The sequence below is a fragment of the Mustela erminea genome, chromosome 18 (assembly GCF_009829155.1).
Source record: "Mustela erminea isolate mMusErm1 chromosome 18, mMusErm1.Pri, whole genome shotgun sequence".
Lineage (NCBI taxonomy): Eukaryota > Metazoa > Chordata > Mammalia > Carnivora > Mustelidae > Mustela > Mustela erminea.
The window spans coordinates 3,522,960-3,543,191 of NC_045631.1; the positions used below are offsets into that span (position 1 = coordinate 3,522,960).

At 56.7% G+C, this 20,232-nt stretch overlaps 1 protein-coding gene across 3 annotated transcripts in view; it reads left to right on the plus strand.

Annotated features, from left to right (window-relative positions):
* Positions 1-20,232, plus strand: part of NTN1 (netrin 1) — a 173,975-nt gene that overhangs the window by 112,529 nt on the left and 41,214 nt on the right. For all 3 annotated transcript variants that reach the window (XM_032321197.1, XM_032321198.1, XM_032321196.1), the window contains exons 4-5: positions 11,976-12,125; positions 14,458-14,511. In XM_032321197.1, the coding sequence (XP_032177088.1) occupies positions 11,976-12,125; positions 14,458-14,511 (204 nt within the window). The remainder of the gene's footprint in view (positions 1-11,975; positions 12,126-14,457; positions 14,512-20,232) is intronic.

A 20,232-nucleotide genomic window follows, 5' to 3' on the forward strand; every position in this document is an offset into this window, starting at 1 on the left:
ACATCCCAAACCAGCGAATCAAGGTGACACTCCCTCAGGAGACTTGGAGCAGGGACCCACCGAGCAGGTGGCCGGAAGCGAAGGGACCCAGAAATGTCTCCGGTGGCCGGAAGGCACGAGCAGCAGCATGACCGGGGAGAGAGAATGGGCTTCGGGTTTTCAGAGACCAAACTTGGAAGGTGTCCAGGTCCTTCGCCTGTTGTCTTTCCTTTACAGAAGAAATCAAAGCCGAGGACTTGTAAACAACGGTCGCACATAGATTTCTTGGGGATCTGGCAGGGAAATTTTAATCAGCAGGAGCCACTCAGGTGGGCAGCCCTATGCCCGTGGTTGGGGGGGGTCTCAGCTGTGCGCGGAAGGGCAGCGGTCATGCGCCCTCAGAGCAGGAAAGACCTGTCCCCTGGAGAGGCAGGAGGGAGCAGGGCCTCGGTCATCTTACCATTCACCTCCCGTCCCTCTCCTCTGTTGCATGCAGGGAGGCTGGAGAGCCACCTGCAGCCTCTCCTGGCTCAGGCTGAGATGTCGGGAGGCCACCAGGTCCTAGGAGCCTGCAGGTTGTCCTCTGGGGCTCTGCCACTCTGCTGGTTCCCAGGCGGGACAGGCGCAGGCAGACGAAGGTGTGGTCCTGGCTTCTTATTTCAAATGCTGTGGCTGGCCTTGGTAGCTCAGTGGTCCCTCAGAGTCTTGGACAGCAGCTGCCCTCAGCCGTAGTGGGTCCTGCTTCCTGATGGGCGAGGAAAGACACTGCCTGAACGATCTGTTCTCCGATTAGCAAATGGGAAGAATGTGACCTGAAAGGTCCTGCCGGTTCTCCGGTACGGAAAGTTCTAGATCTTTCCTCTTTGCTCTCTTTTGTCTAATGTCAGCCCCTCAGGACCAGTGGGAACTCTGAATCCCTTGTTCCCCATGGGACATTGCCCACCCAATGGAGACCCTACATCTGGGGGCGTCGTCGGGGGGAGACCAGCTGCGGGCTCAGACCCCAGCAGAGAGGGCTGTGTACCCTTGAGGTCTTCAGACAGCAGTCGCTATGCCCACCCTACCCTCACGGAGTCCATCCGTCCGTCTGTCTGTCTGTCCTGTCCAGTGTCTTGTCTTCCCAGGGTGGGTCAGTTTGAGGAAACGGCTCCTTTGCTGGAAGCCTTTTGCCCCGGGATGATGAGCTACACGCAGCGGTGGCGTGCGGCCCCGGCCTCCTGGGGCTGACCTCCGGGAGCCCCACTGTAGCCTCTGGTTGTGTACTTGCTTGCTCTGTCACGGGGACATTTCACTGGGGAACTGGGACAACTGGCAGAGGCTGTTGACCCGAGGCTGCTTGGGAATGGCCACTGGGGCCCTCTTTACCCTTGACTTCCCAGGGCCCGGGAGGAGCCCCAGGCAGGGGGCTGAGGCCACCCAGGCCCTGCTGGCGATTGGCTGGGCTCCCGACCTCGCTCACTTTAGAGCAGGGGTGGACCCAGACAAGAGCAGCTTGGAGCAAGGGCATCAGATTCCAAACGTTACTGTGCGGTCCCCCCATTGGGGAAGTTTCATAGCAACAGATTCGTTGGGTTCTTTCTTCCCTTCCCTGGTTTAGAACCAAACCGGGGCTGGCCAGGCTGGTGCATACAAAGGGCCATAATAAACATGCCCGGGGACACAGGCGGCTGCAGTCCACCGCTATTCAGCGTAATTTCACACCACTGGGAAGGCCTCATTATGGCGCGGGCTGTTGTCCCATACAAAGTCAGAGGAGATGAATCTCTCCCTTTTCTCCGCAGAATGGTTTGTGAAGGATACTCATCCTGGAATCTGTCAAAAGATAGGCCGTTTTGTTTACCATTTGTCTTCTTTATGGACTCGGGGGCTCTTTTCTCTTTAGAGCCAGCAAAGAAGACACTGCCGTTGGACCGTTCCAGCCGTGTCTCTATTTGAACGATATTAATTTATCATCTTCCCAAACCATCTGTGATGGATAAAGACATTCCGGGAGTCTCCCGTGAACCGAATCGCAATGAGAGTTAAGAAATGAACCACCGCGTCTCGCCAACGCCCCCGCACAAAGGGCCTGCGTCCCGTCTCTCTGGGCAGCTTCCTTCACAGGTTGCCCTGCCTTGCCCGCCTCCACCCTCCAAGGCCATAGTCAGTGTGGCCAAAATGCAGACCGCCACGATGGTGTCCGGGTCCTTGGGCGGTCGCAGGGCCCAGGCACGCACCATTCTCGCCGTCTTGGCCAGTGCACACCTGAGACTCCCACCCCCTTCCCGTTTCTAACGGCAGCTCTGCCAGAGCTCGGGGAGGAACTGGGCACCTGGGCCCGCCCCCTCGGCCCCCCGACCACTGTGTGGGTCTCCCCATGTCTTTCTCAGCCTTGATTCTCAACCTTCACTAAAGGGCATCCTTGGTATAGTCTAACTTGTTGTCGCCCTTGGCTGCACTTTGGAATTGCCCGGAGATTTGAAAATCTGACACCCTCCCAGAGATCCCGTCTTAATGAATGAGACCCGAGCACTGGGGAATAAGAAAAGGAGTGAGACCCGGGAGCTATGCTGGTGATGCTCGCGGGGGAGGGGCGGGACTTATTATCAATGAATTTAAATGTTTTTTTAAGGCTCTCTTGATGAAAATCAAGTGGGACAGATTGTTTAACATTTTTTAAAAAATTAAATTTTGCCAGGCAAGGCTGGGAGCTTAGCTGGTGTATCCTGATGACTTAGTGTCTGGAGGGAGGCACGGGATTGGATGGTTATCGCAGCTAGATGGGGTGTGTGTGTGTGTGTGTGTGTGTATGTGCGCTTGCACGCACGTGACAATGCGTGCAAAGCAGATTGGATCGTTTGAGGGTTTATTATATTTTTAAATTTTAAGTCCCTTTTAATTCTAATGTTTTTTAAAATTTAAATTCAGTTAGTCAACATATAGTATATCATTCGTTTCAGATGCAGAGTTCAGTAATATGTCGGTTGCGTGTAAACCCCAGTGTTTTATGGGTTTTATGGGTGGCTCAGTCGGTGAAGCATCTGCCTTCGGCTCAGGTCATGATCAGGGTCCTGGGATGGAGCCCCGCATCGGGCTCCCTGCTCGGTGAGGAGCCTGCTTCTCCTTCTTTCTCTACTTGGCGCTCCCCCTGCTTGTGCTCCCTCTCTTTCTCTCTGTCAAATAGATAAATAAAACTTAAAAAAAAAAAAAAAACACCCGGTGCTCATCCCATCACGTGCCCTTCTTAATGCCCGTCACCCTGCTACCCCATCTCCCCACTCCCCTCCCCTCCAGCAACCCTCAGTTTTGTTTCATGGTTTGTCTCTGTCTCATTTGAGGGGTTAATGACATCACTCTCAGGCGCTGTCCAGGCAGCCCACAAAAACCTAAAAACCTCAGGAATACCCTTTGTTCTGTGGGTCCCGTGTGACATTTATTTCTGGTCTGTGACCCTGTTGGGAGCGCAGGGAAAAGTGTGATCCCCTTAGGGAGGAAGGCGCTTAGTGGCCACGGCAGCTCCTGGAGAGCCCGTGACCTGAGGAGTGGGCTCTGTCAGGGGGCTGAGACGGCCCAGCACTCAGGGGCGAGGGAAAATCAGGAGAAGAAATTCCCCCATGCAAGAGCCGACTCCAACTGTGGTCTCTGGTGGCGCATCCTTTCCCTGTTCCCGGGGACCGTGGGGGTCAGAACCCCCGATCTCCGGATTTGGCTCCAGGTTCAAAGCCTGTGGAGCATCCGGCAAATCACGTGACCCCCCTAGACCTCAGTATCCTCATCTGTGAAATCGTGTTCAGATTTATGGCCTCTGAGTCCCGGCCAGCTTCTACATTCCACGGCCTGCGTGCTCTTTTCAAATCTTCAGAATTTTACGGGTCCCTGATAACAGCGGGACAGTGTCCTGCGTTGGTGGAATTTGTGACCCTGGAGCTTGGAAGAGCCGGCAGAACCGGGAAATGGAGTGCAGGTGATGTTGCTCTGGGGGCATCCCCGCTCCTGTGACCCGCACAAGTGCCCTGCTCCTACAACGGGGTCTTTCAGCTCAGCTCTGTGTCCCATTTCCCTGACACCCTGGCCAGTTGCCCTTGCCACCCCGCCACGGGACACCCACTCTCCTCCTGTTTCTGCTCGGATATTCGTGGGGAGCCCACGGGCCCTACTCTTGAGCAGAAAAGCCCTTGGATCTCTGAGCTGCCTCAGTTAACGGAGCGCATGTTACTCATGTCCAGTACATGAGATGGCGCAGGAGACGTCCCAGGCACATGGCGCACGCACCCCGTGCCTGGTAGCGGTTAGGATCCTTTGTCCAAGCAGGAGAAGATCCACTAAATAGAGCCACCTGCGGTGGCCAGCTTGCGCACAGAGCAGAGACTATCTGATCACCTTAGTGCCTTCAGTGAGCCGTGATGCATGGGGGAACCGGCCCTGCCTGCTGGAGGGGCTCCGCCCCGATGTCTGCTGTAATGCTGTTGCACACTCGCTGTCAGGGATGGCCGTGCTTTGGGAGCAAAAATGGGGGTGCACAGCAGCATTGAGTGCCCAGTAGCTGCTTGTGGAAATGCTGAGGGGACATGTGGGATGGGCTGTGTGCATGTAAATGTACATGTACATGTACATGTAAAAGTGCTATTGAGAAGGGCCTGGCAGCCTCCTGGGGGTTCCTGGCCAGCGTGGGGTCGGGAGCAGGATGCAAGGTCCATGCTGGTCCCCACTGCCCTGCTACATGGGGACCCAGGTGCTCTGGTGCCTCCTCATTGAGCTGCCGTCCAGCCCCCATCACCTGCCCCAAGCCTGTGTGCGTGGACACACACACACACACACACACACACACACACAGGCATACAGGCACATACACACACACAGGCACGCTCTCTCCCCATCTCCATCTCTCTCTGGGAACCATCTGTAGGACCCATGCCTCCCGCCTCAGCTGTAGATCAGGCGCAGGAAGGCTATGGTTAACTAGATCACGGAGGGTCAAATAACCCAGTTTGGGATTACGGGGCTCCCCTCCCCTTCCTGCTGTCTGCGCCTTGATCCAAGTGGAGCAGGGGAGAGGCAAGGTAGTGCAACTTGAAACATTCATTCTTTTGTACCTTGTTAGCAACTGCTGGGAGAAAGGAAAGCATAGCCGCAGAGGAGGTGGACACAGACAGAGTGCAGAGGGGAAGTTTGTGCATAATTTGCGGACATAAATTATCCTCACTCCTTCGTGAGTGTGCAGAATTTAGGAGTGGGTAGTGTTGTGCATGGAGGTTGCTGACGATCTAGGATGTGAGGGGATTACCTTTTGTGCTGCCCCACTTCTTCCCTCCAGGGAGGGAATTTGGCCCAAGTTTATGTACTGACTGCATGATTATTGAGCACCTGCTTGCATGTAGCAGAGGGGTAGTTCCAGTGCTGAGCAAGGCAGACACGATCCCTTGGAGCTCACTTTCTGGAGGGAGGTCAATGGTGAAGGAAGGACAAAAAGTAAGTAGAAGATTGTACAGATTGTGGTGAGTTGTGTCGAGGAAATACACAGGGTGGTAGGAGAGCATGTCATGGTGGGGGGTGGAGCCCCTCTGCCAGGTGGCCAGGGACGACCTCTCTCAGGACAGAACATTCGAGGTGAAATCTGTGATATGAAAAGCAAGAGGAAGCTGAGGAGTGTGCAGTATCAGCGTCCTTCCAGAGGAAAGGGAGCTGAGGCGGTTGAGGGGCAGTTCTTGGGAGCATGGACGGGAGGAGGACCAATTCAAACAGCATTGAAAGCCATGGTTGGGGGGTGTACAGTCAGGAGAGGAGAGACTAGAGTGATGGATCTGGCTTACTTTTTAAGATGCTCCTTCTATAGGATGTGCCATGGATGGGAGAAAATGTTCCCACATCACAATTGGACAAAGGCCATGATTCACAATACATGAAGAACTCTCAAAATTCATCAGTAAGAAAACAGACCACTCAGTTAGAAATGGGCGACATACTTGAACAGGTACTTACCAAAGAAGCACAGGTGGCAATTTAATACATAAACCGTTATTAGTCATCGGAGAAATATAGATTAAAACCATGAGATACAATTGTACACCTATTAGAATGTCAAAAATACATAGTACTGCCAATTCCAGGCATCAGCGAGGATATGTAATGGCTGGAACTCTCATACACGGCTGGTGGGAATTCAAAACGGCAAAGCCACTTTGGAAGACAGTTTTGCAGTTTCTTATAAAATTAAACATAGATCGGCTATAAAAGTTTGCAGTTTGTGTACCGTGGAGCACTACTGGGCCATGAAAATGAATGAGCAGTTGCTCAGCAGTTGCAGCAGCTGGGACACATCTCAGATGCGTTTGGCTGAGTAAAGACGGCCAGGCCCAGAGACTCCATATGGTGCATCCATACGTCGTACATATTGGAAAGTCCCAGAATACGATGTTCTGAGAAGGGGAAGCTAGAGGGACAGAACAGATCCATGGTCCCCAGGAATTGGGGTGGGGGTGCTGGCCGCAGACAAACATGAGGGACTTCCTGGGAGAGTTGGAATATTCTATATCCTGATTGGCGTGGTGGTTCCGGGAATCTACACATGCGATAAAACCCGTAGGACGGTACAGCCAAAAAAGTGCTGTTGCTCCATGCGAGTGAAATGATGATGGTGATGGTGAGAAGTTTTCCATGGGGCCCTCTGACAGCCTGTCTTTGGCCCTCTTGCTTGCCATCTCATGTTACTCACAGCTCTGAGCTCACTTGCCAACCAGTCCCACTCAGGTCGATCCCCCTTTGCTCCTCCTCCTGCCTGGGTCCCCGAGCCCGACCCCACCGGTCTACCACCTTGCCTCAGGTCCCCTCCATTCTGGAGCACCCCAGCCAGCCTTGGTCAGCGTCCATGTTTCTCTTCTTGGTGGCAAGTCCTCCTCACCCCGTTGGGAAGTGGAGAAGAAGCATGTTCTTGGACACCGCTTAGTGCCCAACATGTGTCCTCTTTGTCCTCCCCCAGCACCACCTCTAGGCGAGGGGGTCTCCCAGGGCTTCCCCTAAGAGGCCCAATACACATACGAGAGACATGGGAACCCTTCGGAACTGAGCCTGGTTTTCTTTGAGGACGCTGACCCTTCTGTCTCTGTGCACTACCCTCACCTGCACTGAACATGCTCCAGCCCTCCTCCTCCTCCTGACGGTCCTCCCTATCTCCCTCTTCCTCCTCCCCCCTCCTTCCTCCTCCCCTCTTCCCTCCTCCTTCCTCCTCTCTTCCCTCCTCCCTACCTGACCTCCCACAGCAGCTGGAGCTCAACCTGGCCCACACCGAGGGTCCTGATTGCCTTTACCTTCATTGTGGGTGGCAGCCAGGCACACAGACCAGTCTCACCAGAGCAGAGAAGAACATTCCCCCCGTCACCCAACACCCCAACCAGACATGGCTCTTGGGCCTCAGGTGACCTGGTCAGCTCCGGGGAGAGCCACATTCACTAACAGCATGATCAGGACCCCCAGGCTGATTGTCTTCCTTTTCACAAGGCCAGCGGTTGGCCTAGGGAAGAAGATGCTGGGTCCAGGCTTAGCACAAGATGTGTACATGTGCGAGCGGTGATGACCTCTGAAGGCAGGGTCAGTGTTGTGATTGTTCTAAGTCCCCCCTCCATCCTGGAGCAGCTCCCAGGGGGTCTGGGTGCCAAGCCAGCTCCCATCTCCTCTGCAGGGATGTCCCCTGGAGGGTCCTGCCTGACCCCTGGGGCGGGGCGCCCTGGAGCTAGGTGTGCAGGAAAAGCAGCCAGATCTCCTGATAGGGTGCAGGAAATCTGTACCCGCCTTAGACATGCATCCTCTCCTGATGGAGGCCGTGAGCCTTTCGGGACCCAGGACAGGGGGCGTTGGGAGAAGCTGGGAGAGGCAGTGCTCGGGGACAAGCAACCTGGGATCGGGACTGTCTGCCTTTCCGGTCAGCTTTGTCAGGGCTCTGGGTGTGGACAGAAGGCCTGGTGCACCAGGCAAAGTGCCCCTTGGGCCAGGACTGCAGTGACCTCCAGCAGTGTGGGGCGAGGAGGGGTTGGGGATGCTGCCAAAAGCCTTGAAACCATAGACACCAAGCATTGGACTGTTAAGGTGGCAGACCACCCGAGGTCCAGAGAGAACGAGGAACTAACCCAGAGTCACACAGCGGTCCTGGCAGGACGGGCCCGGACCCGGGTGTGCTGACGCCTCTCCCAGAAACCGTCTGTGTGCCCTGAGCTGGCTGTCTCTGACTGATGGCCTAGAGCAGAGCTGGCCCGGGCTTCCCTCCACACTGGGAGGCACTCCAGCCCCCCGCACGCGTGAGAAACCTAACCCGGCCGTCTTCTCAGGGCCCCGGGCTTCCGTCCGCTCTCACCTTCCTCTTTATGGAAAAACCCTAGGGTAGATTGGTTCCCATGACCAGGTGCTGCCTGCCCTATGCACACGGGGTGACCTGCCACAGAAGGGATTGACCTCCTTCAGAAGAGTGGCTCGCTTCCAGGGAAATAGGAGTCACCAGCTGGCCTTCCCGTGGCGGGAGGTGCTCTGCCCCAGACCCTGTTCTCAGAAGGATTAGGGAGGCTCTCTCCTTGGCCTCTTACCAGACCTCTTGCCCTGGGGGGATGGGGGTTGGGGAAGACCTGCACTCCCTCCTCATCCACATCCCCCCAACCCCCTGCTTGGCCCCACCCCTCCACTGCCCTGCCCACTGAGGTCCCAGGTGAGCCTGTGCGGAGAGGGAATAGGAGTCTGTGTGTTTATATCTGTGTGGGTCCAAGCATGTCCATGTGAACATAAGTTGGGAGGAGTCTGTGTGTGTGTCTGGGTGTGTTTCCGGGCTGAGCAAATACAGCGGAATCCCTTTGGCTTTCTCTCCCTAAGAGCAGGGGCCCGGGGCCTCCTTTGTAACTGGTGGGCTTAGACTCCCTTGGTCAGCTGCTTGTCTCACCCCAGGCTGCAGAGGAACCCGCGGTGGGCACGGTCACCTGTCTCTTGTCCCCAAACCTTGAAGCTCACCCTTCTTCGCACAGAGGACATCACTTGGGCTTTCCTTGTGTGTGGGTTTTGGAAGGAAGGTTCTTGCTTTTGTGGCTCTGTTGCTTGGAATGGAGAATGTGTGCATCGCAAGTCTGCTGGGATTACATTTGGTGCCGGGGAAACAGAAAGCCCGGCAAGCCCGGCGAGCGTGGATGTCTCCTTCTGGACCAAGAAGTGCAGAGGGGGCTGTCCGGAGAGGGTGAGGGTCTCCATGATGCCCTGAGAGAGTAGGTCCTTACCGCCTCCCCTCCCCTGGGGCTCTCCTGGGCAGTCCGCAGTCTCGTCCTCTGTGGTCTGGCAGACCCCATAGGAGGGCGGGGGACCCGAGGCGACGATGTGTGAGAGCATGTGGATGCCCTCACATGTTCCCAGGTGTCCAGGCAATAGTGTGCCCAGAGGTGACCTGAGTAGCCTTCTGAGGCTCCCCGCCCCCCCTTTAGCACCCCGATGGCTTCTCTTCCCGGAACGGTGAATTTTCATGGAAGCCCAACCAGCCTGGCTTGCTGCCTCCGTCAGACCAGCAGAAGGGGACGGGGGCTCATAGTCTCTGTGAAATCTGGGGAGAAAGATGGGAAACCCAGCAGCAAAGCAGCCCCTTCCTTAATCAAAGGACGGGCCCAGAGGATGTGCCGGCTTCCCGCCATCGCTGAGGATGGCCCTCCACCCCAGCCGATGTCAGCTGGCGCCCGTCCCCCCACCCCCCACCAACCCCGCCCCGGGTCTCATGAGCCCTGGCAGCTCACAGGTTACCAGCTATGAGGGGCCACGGGCTAGGGCCATGCCACCCACCCAGAGCAGCCCCCTGAGATTCTGCTCTGCATGGCTCCTGCTTTGGGAAAGGTGACCTGTGCTGCTGGGAGACCTGGCTCTCACCCCTCAGAGCCTGAGCATCCTTCTGTGACCTCCTCGCAGCCAAGTGCAAGGATCCAGAAGTTACTGGCACACAGCTGTGTTCCATCAGCGCGGAGGGGAGGAGGTCTTGGCACGAATCAGAGCGTTACCAGCAGGCTTGCAAAGCAGGCCACGGGAGGTCAGCTGGCATGGGCCTCGGGCGTGCACATCCGCCCGGCGCCCCGTGGCCCCCACTGGACTTGGGACAACGGGGTCCCGTGCTGTGGCCCTTTGCTTTCATGTGGCCACCTTAGAGACGCTGCCCCGGGCCTGATCCCCTTTCCCACCGCAGGAGCGGGGTTTCAGGGCACAGGGGAAGGTCAGAGGGCTTCTCCGGACATGCCCTCCTCCCAGCAGCATCCTCGGTCCCAGTCTTTTCTCACCATGAAAGAAGAGAAAAATGAAAGACCAGCGGCAGGGGAGGAGCTTGAATTTAGGGGAAATGGAAGACAAGACAAGTTCCTACCAGAAGGATTTACTGCTGTTTACAGGGAAGAGACGGGACAGCTCACTGTCCTCCCGTGGATCCTGCACCAGGAGAAACCCGCTGACAACCCCCCCCTCACCTCCCCGCACCCCACCCTGGGCTGCTGTGGGGCACCCGCATCCCCTCTGTCCCTGGTTCGTGTCCCCTGCCCTCCTCTAAGCTGACCGGGGGGGGGGTGCCCACGGCCAGGACCCCCACCCGGAGAGCTTCCAGAAGCTCTCACATGTCCAGACTCAAGTTTGACAAACCCTCACGTTCCTCTCCTTTCTGCCTCCTGCTTCCAACTTCTCCTCTTCGGCCATTCGGGAACCCCGGACCGACTTGGGGGGCAGAGGGGGGCAAGTTCTCACTGGCAGGCTTGCGCTCACCAAGCAGTGCTGGCTGGACGCGGTGCTCGCACTTCTTGTGTTGGAGGGGTTTTCCCCATTTGGAGCAGAAACACTTAGCAGCTTCCTGCAGACGGCTCTCCCCACCAACACCCTCCGGCCTCCACGCCCCACACCCAGGCTTCCCTGGGGAAGCGGGTGGGCAGCGGAGGGAGAGGCTTCATGTCTGCCTCGCCCCCACCCCCCGCCCCCTGAGCGCACCCCTGGATTCCAGGAAGCAGGAGCGGGCCGGGAACGCGGGCGCCCTGTCCGTGTGGGCACAGCTCCTCTTGCCCGAGCCGCCCAGGCTTTGTGGGCACCTTGGTTGCTTGGGCTCCTGGAACAAAACCCCACAGACGGGGTGGTTTTGACAACGAGCATTTTACTTCTCACAGTTCCGGAGCTGAGACATACAAGATCGGCAACCCCAGTTCCCGTGTTTTGGGGGAGGCCGGTTTCCTGGGGCAGGGGCGCAGCCTTCCTGCTGCGTGCTTGTGCAGGGACACTCTCTCTTCCTCCTCCTAGAAGGGGCTCACCCCAGCCTTCCAGCCTGTTCCAGAGCAGGACAAGGGGTATAGGGGAGCTATGATGAGCAGCCCCTGACCTCCACCTCCTAGCACGGCCGCCCCCTTTCTGCAAGGGCCCCAGGAGGGCCCTTCCCTTCGCCACTCTGCACATCTAATCGGGGTATTGAACTAGGTGGTGGCCGTGGCCTGGTCCTGTGGTTTACGGCCGGCACCTCGGGCCTCTTGGCTGTAGATCAGGGCAGGCACGGTAGCCTGGCGAGTCCCACCTCCCTGCCCACCCCCTCGGGCCTGGCACACCCCCAGTTTGTATGCGGTCCACAACTGGGGGCCTAGGAAGGAGGCCTGGGTGCAAAGGAGTGAGGAGACGCAGACTTACCCTGTAGGGATTCAGACTCTTCTGCTGGTGATGAGCCTGTGGACTGTGCCTTCCTGGAAACATCCTTCAGTGTCTGCTTTCCTCTCTTCCCCTCGGGGCTTTGGAGGGGCTCCCCTGCTCCATTTCCTGCCTGCCAACACAGCCTTTCATGACGGTCCATTTTGACTTCTGTTCCCCATTTCCAGGGGAGCAGGTGGCCGGAGATCTGAATATGTTCTGGAATGTGTGTGTGTGTGTGTGTGTGTGTGTGTGTGTGTGTTTGACTGGGCCTGCCTTCCCAGCGTGGGGGTCCATGCGGTGCTGTGGGGGAGGGGCCAGCCACCCCCCCACCGCCCTCTGACCTTCCTGTCGTGTGTCCTCCACAGCCTGCGATTGCCACCCCGTGGGCGCGGCCGGCAAGACCTGCAATCAGACGACGGGCCAGTGCCCCTGCAAGGACGGCGTGACCGGCATCACATGCAACCGCTGTGCCAAGGGCTACCAGCAGAGCCGCTCTCCCATTGCCCCCTGCATAAGTACGTGCCCCCTCCTCCTCTGGGTTCCGGGCTCTGGCTGGGCTCCGGGTTTGGGGCGGGTGGCAGATCATCTTCCCTGAACCCTGCTGATATGCAGCTGCTTGAACGCTTTTCCGGGGGGGACGCTGTACGAGACTCCCCAAGCTGGGAGCTCAGCAGAGGCAGCCTGCTCTTCTCTGTCTTGAGAAAGACTGAATCGTCCACTCCCAGGGGGAAGCAAGCCCTGGACCTGAGGTGGCCTTGAACCAGGGCTCGTCATGGCGGCTGTCGCAGGAATTCCAGGATCCCCAGGCCCTGGCAGATTGGGAGCAGAAGGGGCTGATGCTACAGGCTCCCATGCCTGTGCCCCCACGGCCCTTACAACGGACGGTGACTCCCCTTATAGTCCTGGTGGCCCCTTGGACCAGCTGCTAGCCCCCTAGTTGCTGGAACGAGAGCAGGGGATGGGCAAGATGGCAAGGGCCACTCAGGGGCCCTGGCTCGGAACAGACTTCATGTTTTATAACCAGTAGGACTCTCCCAGGTGTTAAGAGTGGACGCTTAGTCTTGGTTGGAAGGCAAGACCTTGGCCTCCCCCATTCCTTGTGCAAGACTGACCTAACCCAGAAGGGCGAGCAGAAAAAGGGGCAGATCCCAGTGAAGTAGGCAGACCCGAGGGTTGAGGTTGGCATCTCTAGAACGGGTCTTAGCCCAGGGATTTGGCCCACCACCTGTTTTCATGGGGCTCAGTGTTTTCTTTTAATAATTCTTTAACGATCGAAACCAGAGTCAGAAGGCGAATATTTTATGACACGTGGGATGCATGCGATGAGAAGTGGCGTGTCCGTGAACTTACACGGGGACACAGGCATGCCCGCTGTGTACCCGCTGTCTGTGGCTGCGTGGAGCCCTAGCGAAGCTGAGTGGCTACAAACAGAAGCCTGTGGCCCGCGGAGCTGGCCACGTTCACCAGCTGGCTCTTCCTAAGAGAGTCCGCTGGCCTATGGCAGTCAGAGGGGTCTGATCGCGGCGGGTAACCCAAATCCCAGCCCCCTGGAAAATCGAGCTCTGCATTTCTCCGGCGCAAGCCCCTTGACACGGTTTTCATGACCGCCTCTACGCGTCAGAGTCTCGCAGTCTGCAGAAACCCTTCTCTTCCATCTATCCAAAAAGCTGCAAAGTGAACATTTCTAGAAAGCTTGGAGGAAACCCAGCACTGCCCCCAGGGGTTGTGAAAAACATAAGAAAAACAAACGGAGCTCAGAAGTGGCTGGTACCTCCACTTCAGAGCCTCCCCAGGGTAGGGGGAGGAGGTTGATGTGGAGCCGGTGGCCCACAGTCGGGGACAGAGACCTGGGGAAGCTGGATTTCTCACTCTGCAACCTGCTCTGGCAGAGGCCAGGTGTAGACCTGGCCATCCGCCCTGGGGTTTCTGGGAGCTCCAGCTACGGGCTGTGTTACCAGGGAATAGGAGGGCAGGGGCTGGGCTCCTGCCTGTCAGGTCACAGCTCTGGGAGACAGGCAGGAGTGGCCCCCCGAATGGAGGGCTGGGTCTCAGGCATGCCCCCCGGGTCCCAGCCAGCAGCTGTCTCCCAGTTGTCTCCACCCACCAAGCCTCAGGACCCAGCTGATCTGTCTGGAGGTTGAGGGAGGTCTTTGCCGGAATAGTCAGCTGGTGGCCAGAGTCCGGGGGATTTGTGGAGACCCCTGTGACCCCCCCCCCCCGTTCTTATGGTCTGGCCCCAGAGGAGGCAAGTCCCTCCCCTTGGGGACTTTTCCAGAGACTGGCAGGACCTCTTTACCTTTTCTGAGCACGGGGCGGAGTCAGGGGCTGGTAGGAAAGAATTGGCTTTCCAGGTGGAAAGGGAATGACCCCAGTAAAGCACATGCTTCTCGCAGGCCCTTGGGTTGTCCTTAGTCTTCAGGCCACCGAGAACAGCGTGAGCCTGTGGGAACCTGGACCAGGGGTGCAGACCCCTCTGCATGCGTGAGGTGCCTCCCCAGGCCCCTCACATGCAGCCCCTGCCACGGAAGGCCTCCTTGCCCACCTGGGGAGGTCAGAACAAAACAGCCATGTCATGTGGGAGGTCAGCCCACCACGCTGTGGGGCTGCCCTGCCTGCTCCCCACTCCTGTTCCTGCCACTTGGAGGGACAGTACTCAGAGAGGCAAAGCCACATTCCGGGCCCCCCCTGCTGGCTTCCTCCAGCTCCCCGGCCCTCCTCAGCTGGGGCTGGGGAGTGGGGAAGGGAGGAGGGCCCAGGGAGGAGTCTGTGTCCTGCTTATCCTCTTCCAAGGTCAAAAATAACGTCTCCTTCCCTCGTTGTCTCTTCCTCCCACCCCAAACCTCACAGAGATCCCTGTGGCACCACCGACCACGGCCGCCAGCAGCGTGGAGGAGCCAGAAGGTAAGCGTGTCCCTCTTTGCCAGTGGGGATGGCAGGGTGGGGGGAATCAGAGCTACAGGACTCCCAAGAGCCACCGTCGGGGCGCTGCTGGGTGCCTTTGGTGCCCCACAGGCCGGATCTAGGAGGAGGAGCCACAGGGCATTTTCCCAGTGATGCCCCCTCTAGGAATCAAAGGGAGGGGGCTTCCTTCTTGCCCCAGCATGAGACCCACAGAGGTGCACCCTCCCGCTCATCCCCCAAGAGCAGCAAGGTGCCTGTGTGCCCCTTACCGTCCAAGCTGGGGCCCGTACTCCTTCCTGGAGCTGCCGAGAAGGCAGCAGGTGGGGAGGGGATAAAAAAGGCATCTTGAGCACAGGGGTCCACGAACAGGATTCGGGGTGGGGGTGCAGGGAACCGGGAGAGGAAGAGCATCGCACCCTCACTGCCCCTCACTTCTGCCCGAAATCAGCATCTTTCCGTGGGCCGCCAGCCCCCAGCGGGGTGGGGGCAGGGGGCAGCGCACGGAAGTCACAGCGAATTTCACCCCACACACAAGTCGGTGCAGAGATCGTGAAAATCTGTGTGTGTTTGCTGGCGCTTTGCTTCAGAATGATGGAAGTCACCGGGCCCGCTGCAAGATCCTGATTCATAATCATTAATAAAGAAGCGTCTGTATTACAGAACTGTATGGTAGAGCTGGGTTTTGGGGAAAATACTCGGATAGGTATAGTTTAGTGTGATGCGTTTCCTTTGTGCTCCGGTGTGTATTATTTGTGCATTTAGAATTACTGCTGGGAGAACGGGCCCCCGGTGATCCCCTGGCCCTTGGTACTGGAGGGGTTCTGCAGCCTGGGCTCTGGGTACAAAGAGGGCTTGTGGCCTGGCTGGACAGGGGGTGCCTGGTGGAGAGCAGGCCAGGCCTGCCATGAGGTCAACAGCCTACAGCTAGGAAAGGACAGAGTCCCTGCGGCCACAGCGTAGAAAATCACCGAGATCTGGGTCTTGGGTTGTTGGGCAGTCTGAAGTCCCCTTTGTTTGAGCTGCGGGGGACCCTTCCAGGAGAAACAGCAGTGGCAAGGCCTGGTAGAGAAGTAGGGTTCCCCAGTACCTGGGAGGTGGGACGAGGGGGCTCTTTCTGTAAAGACATAATTCAGAGGAACCTCCCCGTTTGTCCAGCTCTGGGGCAGTGGGGGAGGGGCAGTTTGGAAGCTGGAAGACATTTCCCTCCAGTGGATGCCGACTTCCTCCTTGTGACATGGGTCACAGGAGGACTCACCTGGGCACGGTCCTCCTCCAGGCGGTGTGCACAGCTGGGCCAAGGCCAAGTTAGGTCCTGGCCTCTGTCTGTCTGTCTGTCTGTCTCTCTCTCTCCCTGCTTCTGCAACTTGACTTGAAAATGGGCAGCCATCTCGGCTGAGGAGGGAAAAGTCTCCCGCACAACTGACTACTTAGAAACACTTGCAACCTCCTGTGGAGGGGGGAGGTGGGCAGGTGTGATGCTTGTCCCGTGCCCGTGGCTGTGGCCTGAGCCTTTCTGACCTTCTCCGGGGTGCTTCCAGGTGCCCGGAAGTCCGTGGTGTAGCCTCGGGGGAGCCGAGGCTACTCCCAGGCCCGGAGCACCGGACTCCGGAGCCGGCCACCGCCGCACAGAGCCCGGCTCGCCTGTCTCAGCAGGCCGGGGCGTCCTGGGCAGGAGGCCAGGGGGCCCCCTGGGAAGTGGGGCTGGGAGCTCATACTTCCAAGCCTGTCGATTCTTGCAGTGTTTGAATAGGGAAGCCGTCCGTGCCAGGCTGCCTGAGAAAAGCTTGTTTACTTTTGCCTGCGTAATGGAGGAGAATTAATAAACGGAGAATTTGTCCTGAAAGCTGATGGACATAACCTCAGCCTGAACCCATTCCCCTCGAAGGGCCAGCTCACTCGGTGAACACTGTCCACCTGCTCACGGAGCTGGCTGGGACCCTCTCTGGGGACGGGGAGGTGAGGAACGCCTTGCCCGTGGGAGGTCTGGGGGCCCCGGGTGGGGGGTGGGGACCAGAAACGGGTAGGAAGGGGATCGGGACCACCCACCCCATACCCACCTGCTTATGGTTGCAGAAACCTCCACCTACCAGGCCTAAAAGAAGGCCACCTGACTTCGGCGGCTCTCTGTCAGCTCCGAGGCGATTGTCAGTCTGCACGTTTGTTTGGTTCAGCGGAAGGAGCGTGGTTTGGAGCTGGGTGCCACCTGGGGTTGGTTCTCCACTGGTGTGAGGCCTCGGGCAATGACAGGTTTTGTCCATAGTCCCTTACAGAGCTCTCCGTGGGCGGGAGCGTCTGGGGAAATGGTTGACAGCTGGCAGGGGCCGGCCTGGTTTGTAGCGTCTGCCGAGTTTCTTGGTGTAAACACTCCACCTGTGGCCAGTGTCCCCCCCCCACCCCCAAGCTGGGGCCCTGCGAGGTGCCTCCTGCCACGTGCTCCAAGGTGAGGCATGGACCTGGTTGGTCAGCCAGCCTTCCGGGGGTATCTGGAGAGAACCCGGGGAGCCCCCCAGCTATAGGAAGGACCTCACCCACAGGTGCTTCCAGGCGTGGGTGCCAGGCTGGGGCTGACCTTACATGTGTCCCCTTTGGTAGCCTCTCAGCCCTGCCATCTTTTTCATGGAAGATCGGTCTATATACACCTGCAACCTGGATTAGCTTGGCACTCTCTCGTTTTTGGCTTTCGTTTTGCAAGAGAAGCAATATGTTGGGTACTGATAACACAGGCCAGGTTGCTGGGGGGCCGGGACAGTGGGAAAAAAAAAGCACTGGCTAAATCTGGAGCCCTGGGGCCTGAGTTCTGCCTGGTCTGGTTTCCTGAGACAGTTGTGTGTCCCCCCAACCCCGAGCCCACTATCCACTCGGGATACATTCCAAGACCTCCAGTGGATGCTTGAAACCATGGATAATACGGAACCCTGTTCATACTGTCTTTGCTCATATGTGCCTACCTGTGCAGGGCTTAATGTATAAATCAGGCACAGTGAGAGATGAACAGTAACTCATAATAAAACAGAACAGCTATAGCAAGAGACTGTAATAAAAGTGACGGGAATGAGGTCTCTCGCTCAATGCATCTTACTGTCCAGTGCTTGCCTGTCTTCTGGTGAGGAAGCGATGGGGACACGCGCACGTGAGGCAATGAAGAAGGTGAATCGAGCCGAGCTGAGCTCTCCTGCCCGCTCACCTGCTCACGACGGGGAGGCGAGACTTATGGGCCTGAGGACAGGTGGGGAGGGTCAGCTTGCTGGAGGTCTCTTGAGAGGACCTTGGGAGGGAACAGGTGGTGCTGCCTGGGGTGGGGGCGGGGCAGCTGAAGGGACTGCGGGGGTGGGGGGGTGGTCCTCGTCACAGCCTACCCAGCAGCTGCTGTTAGACCCCCAACTTAGCGGGGAGTTGAAAACCGGAAGTCAGTTAAAGGTCAAGAGCTTGCCTCCATGAGAGCTGAGAGATGGAGACACCCCAGATGTCCATCGCTGCACAAATGGGTAAACACAGTATGGCCTGTCCGTACGGGGCACTAGCATTTGGTCACAAAAAGGAATGAGGTACCGACACACACGAGCTTTGCAGAGTGAGAGAAACTGCGTAGTGTGTGATTCCATTTATATGAAATGCCCGGAATGAGCAAATCCGGACACCATAAGTAAGATTAGTGGTTGCCAGGGACTGGGAGGTGGGAGGAGTGGCAAGTGATGTGTGGTGGATACCTCCTTTTTGGAGGTGGCAGGAAGGTTCTGGAACTAGACCAGGGGGATGGGTCATGTTGTGAACGTGCTTAATGCCAATGAATTGCCTCATTGAAAAGGGTGAGAACGGTAAATTTTAGGTGTATTTTACTGTAATTAAAAAAAAAATTGCTTAAAACATGCTTAAGGTCAAGTGTCCAAGAGAGATGTGAATGTGGGTAGCTTGGGGAGAGCTGAGTGGAGAGCAGGAGCCATGGGGACAGGGGCTGGGGCACAAGCATCCATCGGGGACATGCTTGCCCTCCTGTCCCTTTGATCACTTGGAGAATTTAGAGGCCATGGGTATCTTCGAGCACCTTCTCGCATCATCTCTACACAGGAGTGGCTCAGACAGCTTCTGTGCCTTCCAGGCGTTCAGCAGGAATCATGTTCCCTCCCGTTCTGTAAAAAAAAGTCTGGCCACACAGCTTGCATCCTCTTCCTCCTTTTGGGGGTCATTGGGTTTTCTGAGCCTTCAGTACTCCTGCTGTAGGAGACAGGGACCCGTGGGTCCACGCAGGGGGTGCTGCTGGCAGGAGCTGGGGTCCCTGACCATGTAGGCAGCCGATGCCACTTATAAGAACAGAGTCTGTTAATGGACTGAAATCCTGGTTTTCTTTTCTTTCTTTCTTTCTTTTTTTTTTTTTTTTTAAAGATTTTATTTATTTGTTTGACAGAGAAAGATCACAAGTAGACAGAGAGGCAGGCAGAGAGAGAGGAGGAAGCAGGCTCCCCGCTGAGCAGAGAGCCCGATGCGGGACTCGATCCCAGGACCTTGAGATCATGACCTGAGCCAAAGGCAGAGGCCTAACCCACTGAGCCACCCAGGTGCCCTGAAATCCTGGTTTTCAAAGGTGGTATGAAACGGAACATTAGCCCATCCAGGTTCAGCTATTTCGGTCATGACCATTGGATAAGTGTGACCCCCAGGAGAGGTTGGACCAGACGCATGATGAAACATAAATAGATTCTAGCTCAGCAAAGAAGGGGAAGGAGATGACGTTCATAGAACTCTTACTCTGTGCTAGGCACTCTTCTCAGTTATTAGCTGTTAATCATCCGTCCACCCCCCAGATGAGGTGGGCACTGTTATTGGCCCCCATGTTGCCCAGGAGAGATGGAGTCATGGAAAGGTCCAATAGGACCCATAGGCAGCACAGCTGGGATCCCAGGCAAAGTCTCCTGGCCTCGGAGTTAACCTCCATGTCATTCTGTCTCCGGGGAGCTATGCTGGTTGGCCAGTTTAGGGTAATTTTTTTTTTTTAAAGATTTTATTTATTTATTTGACAGAGAGAGATCACAAGTAGGCAGAGAGGCAGGCAGAGAGAGAGAGAGGAGGAAGCAGGCTCCCTGCTGAGCAGAGAGCCCGATGCAGGACTCGATCCCAGGACCCTGAGATCATGACCTGAGCCGAAAGCAGCGGCTTAACCCACTGAGCCACCCAGGTGCCCCAGGGTAATTTTTTAATATATCTTCCGGACCATGTGGTAGCATTCTACCAAAAGACAAACCAATGCATCTGTCGGGACCGAAAACCAATGTAGAGGCAGAAGGGCAGCTGGTTAAAAGCTTCTATGTTTTTGCAAGGGTCTGTTACAGTGGCTCTTGGGGGTGTGTTGGCAGTGTGGTCTATCAGCATAGGGGGCTGGCATGGCTGAGGCCACAGGTTCTGGGCATGGAGGGCCATGCAGAGCTCTGTCTTTTTGGTCACAAGGTGGCCCTGAGCACTATGAGGCAGATGAATTGGCTTGTAGAAGAATATTTGTGAAATGGACAACCAAATATTAATATCCTCAATAAATAAAGAGCTCTTATAATTCAACAAGAAGGGAGAGATTCCATTATAAAATTGGGTTGAGAGAATGAATTAGAAATTTGGAGAATTTATACACATGGCAATAAGCATCTGAAGTATTATACTTACTGGGGCGGGGTGGGGGGGCAAGCGCCTTTCTCACACACAGGATGATACTTGTATCCTAAGAACATGTCAGTA